Genomic DNA, 16,842 nt, shown 5'->3' with positions numbered 1-16,842 from the left:
ACATACAGGATCTTGTAGTTCACTGTGATTCCCCCGCCCCCACCACGGAAGTCAGGGTGCTGCTCACCACTGATGATGCCCCCTCCCATATGACTCCTTACCCACACATGCTGTATTGTTTCCTTCCTTTATATATTAAGTTGCCCCCTTTCACTTTTGGAATTCCCTCTGCATACCAGCAAAAGGCAGGAAAGTGGGGTTGGGTTTATCAGATCAGCCATGACCTTAATGAATGGCAGGGAAGACTCAATGGGCTGAATGGCCTACTTCTGCTCCTACATCTTAAGATCTTATGATAATAAGCCATAATCCCTGCTACCTAGCAAGAATCTTGTCTCAATGGCCAGAAGTCTGTTGGAAAATTGCTCCTGATGTCGAGATAGGCCTCACTCAATACCTCACATGATTTTCCAGGATTTTCTGCCATAGCCCACTTCATTCAGGGCCTGGTGAAGTCCTGCCCACAGTTCTATAGAATATTTTCATGACTTCAGGAAATCCTAAAGCACTTTACAGCCAACTAAGTACTTTTGAAGCATAGTCACCATGCTAACATAGGAAACAGAGCAGCCATTTTGTGCTGTGCAAGATCCCACAAAAAAATGTGAAAATGATCAGATGATCAATGCTGGCCGAGGGATAATTATTGGTCAAGGTAATTGATTGACCCCCCTCTCCTATTCTTCAAATTAGTATCCTTGAGATCTTGTACATCCACCTGAAAGGGAATATTGAGACTTTATTAAATATTTCATCCAAAAGTCAACATCTCTGTTAGGATAGCACACCCTCAGTAGTGCACAGGGAGTGTCAACATTGATTATGGGCCTAAATCTGTGGCGTGAACATTGAACCTTTCAACTCTTAGGAAAGAGAATGCTACCAATTGAGCCCAGCTGACAACCTTAATAAATATTCAGATATAAGCTAAATGAGATTGCTGTTTACATTTGGGTTTGACATTCTAGAACTCACTCAACGTTAGAGGTGATTCATCTGATTTCTGTCTTTCCAGTAGAGTGCAGTTAAATAATTGTGGACAATGCAGGGCAACATTTATGCGGAACTGCTAAACTCTGGTTGTACACAATGTTCCACAGAAGTATTAATGAAGGTCATGCTTCAATGGACAGGTTTTGTTATGTGGAAAAACTAATTTAACATTTACCACCAGGTAGTGAATCTGTTGCACCAGGGCCTTTTGGCAGTGTGTGCTCCCAGGTTTGAGTAAAACACTCCTTGTGTTTTTTTCCCTGACTTGTCTGTTAAATGAGAGGTAAGTAATGTTGAGCTACCTCACAACTGGGGCTAATGATTGAGCTATCAACATACGGCATAAGGATATAATTACAGAATGACACTGAAACAGCAGTAAAATAAATCACAACATTCCAGCAATAAGGTTATAATTTGATCACAGAACACCCTACAGTGTGGAAACAGGCCCTTCAGCCCAACAAGTCCACACTGACCCTCAGAGCATCCCACCCAGACCCATCCCCCTATAACCCACCTAATCTACACATCCCTGAACACTACAGGCAATTTAGCATGGCCAATCCACCTAGCCTGCACATCTTTGGACTGTGGGAGGAAACCGGAGCACCCCGAGGAAACCCACACAGACACAGGGAGAACGTGCACACTCCACACAGACAGTCACCCGAGGGTGGAATCAAACCCAGGTCCCTGGCGCTGTGATGCAGCAGTGCTAACCACTGAGCGACCGTGCCGCCCTGACAGATTCACTCAGAATAAGCAACAATGAATGAATCTGGGAATTCAGGACAAACCCAGTGAGTGGTGAGAACTCATTACAACATGGGATAGATAAGGCAAATAAATGGTATAGGTGAATTTAAGAGGATAACAATGATAAGAGAGAAAGGATTAAGTATATGCTGATAGGGTGAGATGCAGAATGTTGGGACAGGGTTCTTGGGAAATATAAACTCTGGCATTGACCTAGTGGACTGAATGGCCTGTTTCTGTGCTTTACTTTTCATATAACTTAATGTAAGTTAGTCGTCCTGCTATCATAGTTTCTACACCCCTTTGTTTGCTCCCTATAAAAAATCAAAGCCTATTCTCAAGGGTCACCTTCACAATATTTTGCCTCAAACTTTGTTCTCTGCAAAACCATACAGTTCCACGTGAGATGTAAATGTGGATTATGTATACAGTTTCCCTTGAAGTGATGTCAAAGGAGCTGCAGGCAACATTTACTTGGTCACATCCAGACTGTCTGATAAATCAAAGATTAACAGGTACTGGCAGCCAGAAAGACCGATAAACATACAACTCAATCTCTTTATGAATCCAAAACTGGAAGTTTTAAGCAGGATAAATAACTCAAAAAAAAATGAGGAGAAATCTGGGACTGTGGGTCTCATGGTCACATGGTGTGCTTCAGGCAATTAAATATAAACATTTATAGGGAATCTGGAAAACACAGGAAGAATTGAGGATACATTCATAGGAGGAGATGAAGAGATGCTCCTGTGGACCATAAACACTTGTGTTGATTGCTTGACGGAATGTTACTTTCTCTGCTTTACATAATTGTAATAAGATTGTCGGTCTATTCAATAGGATGCACATCTCTTTAATAAGAAGATATTTCCCTTTAATAATGGCCAAGAAGATTTTTTTCCTTAGGTGATTCCATATAAATGCAGAAATAAAACAGGATATTACACAGACGTTGTGATCATGTTTACTCCAGTCAACATTCAGTGCACATACAGTTTAGTGTTAAAACATTCTGATATTCTTTAAACAGCAATTCCTATCTGATGCCTCGTAGCCATGAACAAAATGCACGGGGTCAAGTTGTCAACTACAGCTTGAGGTCATTAAGCTGTAATTGGCAAAAAGCTTAACAGCAAGCTCTCCACTGAGCTTTGGTCAGTGAACCATTGGCCCACAATAAAAGATAATTTGCAAATATAATAACCCATTATAAAACATCGCACAAAACATTTGTACGTGAGAATATTACCCCAAGCAGCTTTACTAATTAATGAACAAAGAGGTTCACAGTAGGACCATTCAGAAGTGGTGAGTATTTCAATCAAGACAGACACTGTTTAATGATTAACGAGATCAATTTTCACCAAGCTCCATTGACATCATGAAATTATATGGAAAAGAAGGGAACTATTTGGTACATCATGTTTCTGCCAGCTCCCTTGAAAAGGTTTATCTAATTAGTCCACTCTCACTCTGTGGTTTGGTAATAGCTCTGCAATATTTTTCTCCTTTGCAGGAATGATACTTTACAAATTCCCTTTTGAAAGTTTCAGTTGAATCTACTTCCACCATCCTTACAGGCAGCAAACTCCAGATCACAACAATTCACCACTTTGAAATAAGTCTTATTTTTTCCCACTGGTTCTTTTGGTCATTAATGTACATCTGTGTGCAATGGCAGTAAAAAGAGTTTTCCATTGTTTTCTCTATTGAAAAGTTCTGAACACCTTTATTACATCTCCCCACAAATTTATCTGCTCTCAGAGTAATCTCTGTTTCTCCAGGCTAACTGCATCCCTGGTATTATTCTAGTAATACTCTTCTGCTCCCTTCTTCAAAGTTTTCACGTTCTTGCTAAAGTGTGAAATCCAGAATTGGACACAAATATCCAGCTGGGACATAACCAGTCCTTTCTGTAATCAGTAATTTCCAACTCAAAGCGGAGAACAAATTGGATTTGATGAAGAGCAGGCAGTGAATCCCACCTGGTTCAAGGTGGGTAAAAACTGTACTCTCCAGGTACCAGTGCCTTTTCCATTGCATTACTTCCAGTGAAAAGTTCTTGTACAGACTGTCCATTTATAAACCATTGAATCTATTGCTGAGTCTGATAGCCAAGTTATTCATGACCAGTTGAATTTGTAGCCCTTGGCCACCAACCAACTTTCTAAATCTCGATCTTCTTCCTTCTCTTGGAGTCTCTGCTCTTTCAGCAGGAAGTCCAGTTTGTATCTCTGTTTGATCACATCCATCATTTCATCCAGAATCTGCTTCTCCTCAGCAATGTCCTTTTCCACTTTCTTGGATTCTGTGTAGAAATGATAACATTGGGAAAGCGAACAAGTGTTAACTTCCTCAAACCAGGAACTAACTTTTACAATCCAGTCTACAGGATGGTACAAGAATGGAAATCAGCAAAGAGAATCAGCAAAGAGAAATGCTGGCCTTCATTGCAAGGTGGCTGGAATTAAAAAAGGCTGGAAGTTATGCCACAATTAAAAAAACTTTGGTTAGTCCACTGTCCAAAGTAGTTATGTTCAGGTCTAGTCACCACAGCCAAGGAATGGTATATTGGCCTTGAAACTGGTGCTGTGCAAATTTACCAGAATAACACTAAAGCATTTCATAGGCTTGCAATTTCTTGGCTTGGAAAGTTGAAGGATGATCTGATTGAGGTGCTTAAAAATTGTATATTTGATAAGCTATATAGAGAGACACTGTCCATTCATGAGGAAATCCAGAATATGGGAGTATTATGTTAAAAATTGAATTGAGTCATTCAGGGGTGAATTCGGGAAGAACTTTGTCACAGAAAGCGAATGCTACAGAGCTCAGTTGAAGATTTCACAACAAAGGTTGATAGATTTTTTTGTTGCGTAAGAGTACTGAAAGATATGGAGCAAAGGTAGGTAAGTGAATTGTAGCATTGGCTTGGTGGACCGAATTACCTGCTTGTATGCAAATCTCCATGGTGGCACCCAAAAAGCTCATGGTCCATAAACATTGTAAATGCACAATCTTGTTGTGGATAGAAATGGTGTGCAGGGATATGGGCTAAAGGCAGGAGTTTGGCAGAGGGCAATAGAACAGGTGTGGGCATAGTGGGTCAAATGGCCTCCTCCTGCACTGTAATAATTCTGTGGTCCTGCTGTTGTTTTAGAGAATGAGCTGTTAATTCCAGTTTAGTGATGGGGGCAGTGAAAGGTGTGCAGTACTCCAGCCAGGGTGGTTGGAAAGGCATGTTTCCCATTGCAGCGGAACAGGAGTTTTCATTGTTTCTGTCCTGGGCAACTGTTTCCCCCAATATTGTCCCATAGGGAAAGAACTTTGGGAGCATCAAATGGAGCGAGGGAATGCTGCACAGGAAAAGGGGTGACATGTGTTCTGAGTTTTCTGAATGGTTCTCAGGTTGGCAGCTGATTTAAACAATCCCAGTCCTGAGATCATTTTGTAAGAGTTTCCTGTTGCTACTCTGACTGCTGTGCCACTGAAGACAAGGACAAATGCTACAAAGGGGAGGGAAATTATGGAATAATGGTAATTTCACTGCACTAGTAATCCAGACACCCTCTAGTTTACGCTCTTGGGCCATGGGTTCAAATCTCACCATTGCAAATAGTAAATCTGGAATATGAGTTCAGTGTTAGTTGTCATGGTCACCATTACCATCATTGGAGTAAAACAAAGAACTGCAAATCTGAAACAAAAACAGAAATTGCTGGAGAAACTCAGTAGGTCTGGCAGCATCTGTGGAGAGAAAAACAGAATTAATGTTTTGGATCCAGTGACTCTTCTTCAGAACTGATGGTAGCTAGGAAACAGTGGTATATATGCTGAAGACATTTACTGTGCTCTCCTCTACACTGGCGGATGAAACACAGACCAGGTGACCATTTGTAGAACATCTTCGTTCCATCTGCAACAATGACACTTCTGGTTGCCTGCCACTTCAACACACTGCCATGTTCCTTGGCCAACATCTCTATCTTGGGGTTGCCACAATGCTCCAGTGAAGCTCAGCACAAGCTGGAGGAACAGAATCTCATTTTCCACTTGGGGTCCCTGCAACCTTCACAACTCAATATTGAGTTCAATAATATTAGAGCCTGAACACCTCCTTCCATGTCCTTTAGTCACACCCATACTCAGGCCCTGTCATGACCTGGGCTGCATTCAGCTCAGCCAACCCATTTTCACCTCCTCATTGTTCCCATTAACAGCTTTTCTCCTTTCCTGGCTTACTATCAAATATCCCTTTTTCTGGTTCATTATCTTTCTGCCCCTCTGGGTTCTGTCTCCATCTATTGTGTACTCTTTACTCTCCTACCCATCTTCAGCATATGTACTAATCATTTTCCTAGCTACCATCAATTCTGAAGAAGGGTCACTAGACCTGAAACATTAATTCTGCTTTCTCTCCACAGACGCTGCTTGATGTTATGACAACTATCATTATTTGTTGAAAACATGGCTCAGAAATATCCATTAAGGAAGGAAATCTGCCATCCTTATCTGGTCTGACATATGTATAAGTCTAGACCCACAGTAATGTGGTTGACTCTTAACTGTTTCCTGAAATGGCCTGTCAAATCATTTAGTTCAAGGACAATGATGGAAAGCAACAGCGACACCAGTGTCCCATGAAAGCAAAAACAAAATTACTTGAGCACAACTCAACAGCAGGTGGATGCTCCTTCCCACCAAATATATTGGTCTGAATTATTTCCTTGCTTCAGACTTGTAATAGATAATCTCAGTCCATAAGTACTAATCAGACCAAATTCAAGAAAATCTTCCTTATTGAATAGTGGAACGTGGCATTCACTCCCACAAGAAGTAGTTGAGGTACATGACAAAGATGAATTTAAGGGGAAGTGAGATAAACACATGAGGGGAGCAAGGAAGAGAAGGATAATTTGATGGGGTTAGGTGAGGCAGAGTGGGAGGAGGCCTTTGTGAAACATAAATTTTGGCATTGATCTGTTTGGTCAGATTGCCTGTTATTTTTCTGGATGGTGCTTTCTCTGTGTTATTCTATACAAACCACTTCAGTTTCACGTACACAGCAGTCCAACCTGACACAATGCTGGTTACCAATAATAGTGGGCCAGTAGGGCAGGGAGTGAACACTTAGGGCGGTACTCAGATGTTGCTTGTGCAGGGCTGCTGTGTTTCTGATCACATTTGAATTAACTCCTTTGAAGACCAATGGTGATTACACAGATTGCTAACAGCCCCTGTTTTAATTAAGCCCTGGCAGGAGAAGCATGGCAGCTTGTTGCTGGGTAATTTGCAATTATCCTCCCAGCGCCAAGACCTGAGTAATTTAATTAAGACCCATCACAAGCTATAATGCTCACCGTCAACTGCCATCCGATCACGAAGCATCTGCTCTAACCGGCTCTGCTGATCTTCCAGTTCCAATTCGCGAGCACTGTAAAGACACAAAAGGGAGAAGTTGGGAATACTGCCAATCTGGGAATTCTGTACCTATCAATTAATCTTCTCACATGGTTTGCAGATCCTGTAGCTCATGGAGGCAGACATAATCAGGGCTTTCAGGGGGGAATTGGATAAGTGCCTGAAGTGAAAAAAAATTACAGGCTATGGGGAAAGGGTGGGGGTTGAGACTAAGTGAGTTACCCCTGCAAAGAGCTGGTGCAGTCGTGATGGGATGGATGGTTCAGCTACTGCAATTGCTGGGGCAGTGGAATCAGACACACAGACCTGGCTTTTCGCTGTGACAAAGATCCTCGTCACACTTCCCATTTTCACAGAGGCAGGAATAGCGAAGGTCTGTGATGCATGTAAACACTGTTTATAGGGGCAGCTGGCCATTTAAATCTGCACCGGCCCACACTCAGGTCAGATCTTGATGACTCTGGAATGTGTGAAACCCAAAATGTACAGTGAACCCCCGGTAAAAATGGATCTGAACTTTGTCGGACCAAATTACTGCAGATGTTGGAGTCTGAACTGAAAACAGCAAATGCTGGAAATCACAGCAGGTCAGACAGCATCCAAGGAGAGAGAACAAGCTAACATTTTGCTTCTCGATGACTCTTCATTAGAGCTGATGATGAGTCATCGAGACTTGAAACGTTAGCTTGCTGTCTCTCCATGGATGCTGTCTGACCTGCTGTGATCTCCAGCATTTGTTGTTTTTGGAACTTTGTACATTTCTTTGGATAGCCAGGATATTCCCACAGAGAGGAAAGCTGCCTCTTAGATCTGGCCCCACGACACATTTGGGGACAGTAGGTATCCTGTGAATTGTGAAAAGTAGATATGAATGTGTGTAAAATTGCACTGGCAAGCTCATTGGCAATGTCAACAGACCTGTCAAAATAAATCCTGAAAAATTGCTACAGCAACTGTCATGAGGATCTGTCAAAAGTATCAAGAGGATGACAATCACTAGAGAAAAGTACGAAGAAAATTAATGGGGCTAAACATAGGAACAGGTGCAGGCTATTTAGGCCCTCAAGCCTAAAGACCAATATGTGCCCTGGACCTGATGGAATGCATCCTAGCACATTAAAGGAAGTCACTGAGAAGAGTGTGTGGATACACTGGTAGTGATCTTCCAGGAATCATTAGATTCGGGGTAGTCCTAGAGGATTGGAAAACTAAATGTGTCACCTTTAACTAAAAATAGAAGACAAAAACCAGGAAATTATCAATCAGTTAGCTTAACCTCTGTCATTGGAAAAATATTAGAAACTATTATGAAGGATGTAATGGCAGAACATTTTGAAATACATAAAACAGAGTCAGCGTAGCTTCACAAAGGGGAAGTCATGCCTGACAAACTAATGAGAATTCTTTGAGGAAGTAACAAGCAGGATAAATAAAGAGTAGGCAGTGGATGTAATATATTTGGACTTCCAAAAAGGTGTTTGGTAAGGTACTACACATTAGTCAACTTAAGAAGATAAGAAGCCATGGTGTTGGAGGAAGTGTACTAGCATGGGTAGAGGATTGGCTAACTAGTAGAAGAAAGGAGGCATTTTCAGAATGAAAACCTGTAGCTGGTGCAGTGCCACCTGGATCAAAGCTGAAACAACAATTATTTACAATGTATATTAATAACTTGGATGAGGAAAGTGCATGTACTATCACCAAATTTATGGATAACACTAAAATTAGTGAGAAGGCCAAGTAGTGAGGATGACACAAAAAGTTTATAGAGAGATAAGGACAGGTTAGAAGATGGAATATAATATTACGAAATATGAAGTCATGCATTTTGGCAGGAAGAACTGCTGAACATCATTTAAATGGACAAAGACAGCAGGACGCCACAGATAGGAGGGATTTGGGAGTACTCATCCATGAAACACAAAAAGGTAGCGTCCAAGTTCAGCAGGTAATAGGAATATTGGCCTATATTTCAAAGGGAATATAATATAAATGTAAGGAGGTCTGGCTAAATCTATACAAGGCACTAGTTAGATCACAGCTGGAATACTGTGAAAAGTTTTAGGCCCGTTATCTAAGGAAAGATATACTGGCTTTGAAGGCAGTTCAGAAAAAGTTCACTAGGCTGATACCAGGTATGGAGAGATTGTCTCATGGGAGATTGAGTAGGTTGGGTCTGTACTCATTAGAATTTAAAAGCACGAGAGGCAACCTTATTGAGACCTACAGGATTCTTTGGGGACTTGACAAGGGTGGATACTGAAAGATGGTTTTACCTTGTAGGAGAGTATAGGACCAGAGGGCATTATATCAGAATAAGGGGTTGCATATTGAATACAAATGAGGAAAAATTTCTTCTCTCAGAGGGTAGTGAAATTCTTTACCACAGAATACTGTCATGACTGGCTAGTTAAGTATATTCAAGGCTGAGTTAGGCAGAAGGGAATTAAATGTTACAGGGAAAAGGCAGGAAAGTGAAGTTGAGGATTATTAAATCAGCCATAATCTCATTGAATAGCAGAGTATTCTCAATAGGCTGAATGGTATGTCGTTTAGTCTTATGGACATGATAAAGTGACTGTCAAATTAATTTGTCAAAACATTTAAACATGCTGTCCTTTAAATATTTGAAACAAATATTTCTGGAGTGTTAAATAGAATCGCTAGCTATTTCACTCTGTCTGTTGACATAAACATGTTTTTTTAATAACTGGATTACCATTGTATGACTGATTCCACAATCATTTGTTATCACAATAGGAGGCCTATTGTTTCACATCTTTTGATGACAACTACAAACGCTATGGACTCTCTGAAATGAGATATGAATTCCAATACTTCTTGTTATAAAGATTGTGCACTTGAATGAAATTTTGGTTATGCTAAGGCTTTATGTAGTGTAGGAATGTAATTGTAGTAAGTGGGTTTTAAAAAGGAGAGATTTTTTTCAATATCATGAAGTCCAAGTGCAGAGGTCTTAAGGTGAAGTGACCCTGGACCAGAGTCTCTTGTTTTGTGTCCCACTCCACGATTTGCTGACTAAGGCATTTGTAATATGGGCAAATATGTTTATCAGCGTTTAAAATCCTTCCAATGTGCCTGGTGGCAGGTGGTAAAGGTGGGAGAATTTCTTGGTCAGCCATGCTGCAGAAGATGTTGGTAAACCACTGCAGTGCCTTGCCTGTAAGTGTGGGATTATCCATTCACATTCCATGCCCCAACGTTAGAATTGGTGACATGAGCAAAGATTAACAATAAACACTTAGGTGAGGATATTTTTCTCTCTAGAAATGATGGGGGAGGTGGCAAAAAGGACAAAAAAATTGGACAATTTGGCACCAGAAAAATACCCAACCTTTTCTGCCACCTCAGGAATTAGGTTCTGGGTGGGAAGTTTCATGGGTGACCTTCCTAACCCATTGCCAAGAAATGTCTCTAAGTGGTAACTAATATATGATAACTTAAGAATAAATCTTGCCACCAATATACTGTGTTCCAGGCAGATTAGAAAAACAGACTCTTTCCAACTGGAGAAACGAGGTAGCCTAACTGCTGGATTGGGATATAGGGACCTCAACCTACCCAAATATGGGAATGCTCAGGAGCATGGGTGGGGAATTGGTGGCAGGGTGGGGCGGAGGCTTTGGGCACTGAATGTCAAAATTGCCCTTACCTCCACCTCCTGGTACCTACATTCCCTCTAAATTCTCCAGCTGCTACATGGGCCTCTGAGAGCACAACAGGCATGGAACCTTGGAACTGCTGTGTGGCTGTGTCACAGCCTTGAGGGAATATTGCTGTCAACTCCATCCCATGATTCCCTCCTCCAAAACATAACTGAACTTCCTGTTACTCCTGGCCACAACTCTGCTTGGGTGTTTGAAGGGGCACTGTGCCTTAGTGGTTGCAAGCTTTTGATTCACTTCCACCAGCAGATTCAGGTAGAGCAGGATATGTTGCCCTGCTAAATGACTGACTGACAAGACTGTCAAGTGACTACTTAAATTCTCGATTGGCGCTTGATCTTCCTGGTTTTCACATTAATGGCTGTGGGAGTATCTTGCTTGTGAACGCAACTGCCTTCATAACTTAAAAATAAAGGAATATCCTTGCCTCATAACTTTACGTTGGAGAGCTTTACCTCTTCACTGTATACATTCTGAGCTCTGTCTTTGGTAAATACTGGGTGAGTCAGCATGGCGGGATTAAGAGCAAAGGATGGGATCATGGATTGGTGTGAATTGGAGCTAGGTTGGCATGAAAGCTATAATAGGCAATTGAGGGTTGAGTACATGGGTGTAGGTTGGCATGGATGGCATAGGGAATTTGTGGGAAACGGGCACAATGCATGAGGTAGCATGGGTTGGCATGAATGTGGCATCAGTAGTGTGTGTTTGTCAGTCTATTAGGGATTCTGAGGGGTGAATTCTGGAGGAAATAAAAACAAAGTGCTGGAAAAACTCAGCCGTAGACAGAAATAAAGTTAATGCTTGAGGCCAGCATTGGATTCGAAATGTTAACTCTGTTTCTCTCGCCAGAGATGCTGCCAGCCCTGCTGAGTTTCCCCAGCACCTTTTGTTTTTATTTCCGTTTTCCATTCCGTTCTATTTGAGTGAACCCTGGAGGTTTTTCTCATGTTTTTGTTTAAACACTTTGGACACCAGTCTCCCTCCTCTGCACCCAATATCCTCCTCACTACTTCTGGCATCACCTACTGCTATTCCTAATATTGCATCCCCAAGAAATCCAAGTAGCCATCTTTAAAAATCATGTTCACACAGAGCTGGGAATTCACACTAAATTGTGTACACGATTCTCAGACAAAAGTCCAGGACACAATGAGTACAGGAAAACGGAATAAGAATTTTCAAATCTGAATCTGGAGTTAAAACTGAATTTCTAACCAGTAAGATGGAGAGATAAATAACGTTTTAGGGGTGGTATACTAGCACAAGCTCTTTTTGGCTTTTGGTAGATTCATAGACTTCTATCAGTCCTCTCTGCCCACTCAACAGTGCCGCAGCACCATTAATGCAGAGATGGTAGCCATATCATAGTAGAGAGGTAATTAATGGAATTAATATCTAAACTACAAAATATATGGTGATGATTACATGGTATGCAGAAGAAACAATACCAAAACTACATTGTCCAAGAAAGGTTGATATCTATATTACAATAGGAATGTAGATATTTGCATCAGGAATGATGTGTGATATCTGAATCTTAAATGGAAGGTGATATTTACATCTTAAAGGAAAAGAAAAATGGAGAGGTGACATCTACAACCCTAATAAAATCGTGGTACCACAGGATCAGTGCTGGTCCACAACTATTCGCAAGCTATATAAGTGATTTGGATGTGGGGAATAGTGATATTTGCAAATTTTGCTGATGACACCGAATTGCGTAAGGATTCAAGTTGTCAGGAGGATGAAAGGAGTCTTCTAGAGGACTTGGACAGACTAAATGAATGAGTTAGAACAATGCAGTTGGAAATATAAGGTAAATAAGGCTGACCATTTCTTAAACAGTGAAAGGTTGGGAAGTCCGAGTGTCCACAAGGATCTAGGTGCCTCTAATAATTTAGGAAGCCCGACTGGAAAGGAACATCATTTATTATTGAACACTAAATTATAGCCACTATGCATGGCATACATGGGTTGGTACCAGTCCAGGACAGACAGTCTACAGGCCCATCCCTGGGTCTGCTTTATAGGATATTTTCTAATCAACCTAGTCAGAGATGTTATTACACCTGGAGAAGGTGGGACTCGAGCCAAGGCACCCAACTCAGAGGTATGGACACTACCACAATAGCCCTATCTTGGATCTGCTTTTTAAAAACTTTTTCTTCTATACCAGAAATACTATTAAACACAACTGAGTGACTGTGACTTTTTTTTTAAACTTATTAATCATCACCCATGCAGCCAACTAAATATTTACAAGCAAAGCTCATTATGGGGAATATGAGCCATCAAAAGTGAAGGGGGGATAGGGAGAGCAGAAAGGGACTAAATCAAAATGAAGTTGGATGGGGAAATAAAACTCTGCATCCCTCACAGTACCCACGTCTCTCTAAAGGCATCAAGAGCATTTGTGGACACCTCATACTCCCACTCCAAGGACCCTCAGGCATGAATATAACAGTGAAAGAGGGGCAGACAATTGGCAGATATGGCCTCCTCCATGGTTCTGCTTTATAAAGAGCTCAGGTGATGAGTTCCAGCTAGGCAGACCATTGCCTGTTACCAAGAAAACTCATTCAATGAGCTCCACAAGAACATTGGGCTTAGGCTTTGTAGGGTTTCTAGGAATCCCTTTTCGAGGAATCACTAAAAGCCAGCATGCAGAGCAGAAAGCGAATCGAAAAGCAAGCAATATGTTGACATCATGTCGATGGGATTTAAGTACAGGAATAAAGATGTCTTGTTGGAGCTGTATAGATCTTTGGAGAGATCTAACCTGGAGTATTGTGCACTGTTTGGTTTGCTTATCTAAGGATGGTTACACTTGTCACAGAGGGTGGGCAGCAAGGTTCACCAGGTTAATCCCTGGGATTGTTCTATGAGGAAAGACTGAGGAAAATGGGCGTGTGTGTTATTTACAGTTTTGAAGAATGAGAGGTGATCTCATTGAAACTCACAAAATTCTTACAGTTTGACTGTTTCCCTTGGCTGGTGACTCTAGAACCAGGGGACATCATCTCAGGATAAGGAGCAGGATAATTAAGACTGAGATGGTGTGGAATTTCACTGAGTGAAACTTAGAATTTTTTTCTGTCTTTATTTATTTCTTCAATTTTCTGCCTTTATATTCTATGTTTTAGTTTACTTTTCTGTGTTTTAAGATGGCGCTGGACAGTAGCAACACTATACAATATTTTTGGAACAAGATACATGTGACAATAAATAAATCAAATAAAATGAAATAAATCAAAATTTTCTGCTGTCCAAAGAGCTGTGGAAGCTCAATCACTAAGTGGGTTCAAGTCAGAAATCTATAGGATTCTGGACATTAATGACATTAAGAGCGGAGGGAGGGAATATAGAGATAGTGTGGGAAAATGGCATTAAGGAGATGATCAAATGTTTGAGGGCCTGTGTGAGGCTGGACCCATCCATATCTCTGCATCTTAATCAGCCATCAGGGTATTGAGAGTTCACACCCATTTACTTAAGTCATCTGGCACACTATAACTCCTGGTCCTGTGCGCTCTAAAAAGTCCCCCCATTGTCACTCGACTGTACTTTTTTCTTGCTTCAGTTGGTACTAAGAACTGCACTAATACTCTCCACTAAAGCATTAAATAGACTACTCACAATATCATCATTTCAGCTTCATAGCGAACCAAGGCATTCTTTTCCATCACCAGATTGAACCACTTTTGCATCAATTGAGGTTCCTCTTTTGAGTTGAGCTCTGAACATTTAGATTAAAAATATCCAGTTAGTAAAAGATGTGTTCTCTCATGCAAGTCACACAATTCTGGAAAACATATTCATCATGCATTAAATGTAGTGCCTTTTATGAAAAATATGTTTTAATGTACCTGCAGTACAGAGTACTCCTGTGGTGTGCATTGAGATAGCTATTTACAGTATGATTAGAATCTATTACACTAGATCCCCATAAATTGACAAAAGAATTTCTGAAAACTTCTTATTTTCCCTCAGTATTTAAATTTCTAATTTCCAAATAAATGTTTAATCAACACAAACATTTCACTAAATTAGATATTTCACAATAATTTATTTGCATTTTTTCCTTCAAATGAACTTTTGTGTTTTTAAAGCTTCTTAATGTTTTTGCTGAGGTAAAATTCTCATCCACCAGTTTAATTTTCTCTAGAGACTCTATCTCTGCAGCGACCAATTATGGCCTTTCATGCTTCTCTTGATTTTGTTTGCTCAACATTGCTGGCTGAGGCTTCAGGTGCCTGTGGCCCCTAAATGTGGAATATGCTCCTTGAACATGTGTGCCTTCCAACCCATCTGTTTGACCAATATTACTAGTTCTGGTACCTCTTTGTGTGGCTCAGTGTCAAAATTTTGCTTGTGGCTTGGTGTCAAATTTTGTTTCTAATTCCACTTCTGCAAAACCTTGGAACAATTCACCATTTCAAAAGATGCTACATGAATGGAGGTCATTGTTGTTGAGACCACCTCACAGTTCCTTGTCACATGGAATTTTAAATTATGAAAATCATGTGTTTTCGTTCAATTTCCTGACTGTTAGCACTGCCTGTGGGAATTAACACAGCAAGCCAGGCTTTTAAAACCACTTTGCAACATGAAAGGAAAGCATGAATTACAATTTGAAAGAATCTTCATGTTTTGGATTAGTGGGCAGAATGAGTCACCTAAGAACATTTCACAAAACAATCAAACCTCAGCCAAAACAGGAACTGTGCACCATTACATAAAACAAACATTGACCTAAAAAAAATATAAAACACAGGTCTGGTCATCTAATGGTACACAGGAAACTCCTTTGTCTTTTGAGGCCTATCACGTTGCAAAATTACACAATTGTAGGTTGTACGGTTCCAGTTTCTATGGAGAAAATTTCAATTGTTCACTGAAGATCACAATTCGGCAGTTATCGCACTAAATTGTTGGGGTCAAAGAATTGCAAGGCTGCTGACTCTCTAGCATCTAGTGTCCAGGAATGTAAAGATTAATGTCTGAGTAAATCCGAGGCAATAAATTTTTTTTTTTAACAAATGAAAGAAATCGAAATAAAAAGGAATGAAACCAAAAAAGGCAGTTTGATGGTGGTTGGAAATGATAGGTCATGTGGTGGAAACTCATCCTGCATGCTGCCAAAGTTGGCAATCCCTAGACAGCGTGCCCTCTATCAGCTTGCTTGCCTCAGTCCCATTCGCTCTGGCAATGGGCTAATTTCTAACAACAAAAGAATCATTCATTACTAATATGTCCCACAGGCTTTAATTGTCAACAACAACTGGAACACATATTTTAACTTCATGGATTGCAGGATTTCAAGAAGGCAACTCATCGTTATTTTCTCTTCTCAAAGACAATTAGGGATGGGGAATAAAAACTGCTGTTGCTAGTGATACTCACATCCCATGAAAGACATGTGATATAGCAAAGTATCCCAAGGTCTGTCATAAGAATGTTATCAGGCACAAATGTGACATTGAGCCACGTTAGGAAATAAGAGGGCAAAGAATAGAATCTAAGATCTCAAAGGAGGAGATAGAGGCACAGAGTGTGAAAGGTTTGCAAAGAGAATTTTGGAACTTACAGTTCAGGCAGCTGATGGCATAGCTGCAAAAAGTGAAGTGCCAGGGGCCAGAATTATAGCAGCACAGAGATCTTTGAGGGTCATGGGGCTGGAGGAGATAGGAAGGGGCAAGAGGGATTTGAAAGCAAAGATGAGAAGTTTTAAATGAAGGTGTTGCTTAATTTGGAACCAATATAGGTCAGCAAGCACGGAGGTAATGAGCAAATTGGACTTGGTGCAAGTTTTGGCATCGACAGCAGTGGATAAACCAAAGTTTACCGAGTTGGAGAAGAGTGCATCAGCAGGATATAGCATGTAACACAGAGAATATGAGACTATAATTAAAGAAAAATAACATTGTCAGGCAATAGCAAGATGTGCTGTCAAAATCCCTGTCCTATAGTATGACAGATT

General features: G+C 40.7%; 1 protein-coding gene across 4 annotated transcripts in view; it reads right to left on the bottom strand.

Annotated features, from left to right (window-relative positions):
* Positions 1-2,604: 2,604 nt before the first annotated feature.
* The window catches only part of mical2a (microtubule associated monooxygenase, calponin and LIM domain containing 2a), a 216,588-nt gene continuing 202,350 nt past the window's right edge, over positions 2,605-16,842 (bottom strand). For 3 of the 4 annotated variants that reach the window (XM_048606984.1, XM_048606981.1, XM_048606982.1), the window contains 3 exons: positions 14,499-14,598; positions 7,113-7,186; positions 2,605-4,060 (listed from right to left, as the gene is read on the bottom strand). In XM_048606984.1, the coding sequence (XP_048462941.1) occupies positions 3,876-4,060; positions 7,113-7,186; positions 14,499-14,598 (359 nt within the window). In that variant the 3' untranslated portion in view covers positions 2,605-3,875. Of the gene's footprint in view, positions 4,061-7,112; positions 7,187-14,498; positions 14,599-16,842 lie in introns of those variants that run through there. The other variant, XR_007263958.1, reaches the window with a different exon arrangement.

Source organism: Rhincodon typus, chromosome 17 (genome assembly GCF_021869965.1).
Source record: "Rhincodon typus isolate 14 chromosome 17, sRhiTyp1.1, whole genome shotgun sequence".
Lineage (NCBI taxonomy): Eukaryota > Metazoa > Chordata > Chondrichthyes > Orectolobiformes > Rhincodontidae > Rhincodon > Rhincodon typus.
Note: the sequence above shows the minus strand (reverse complement) of the source record. Positions and strands in the feature narration are given on the sequence as shown.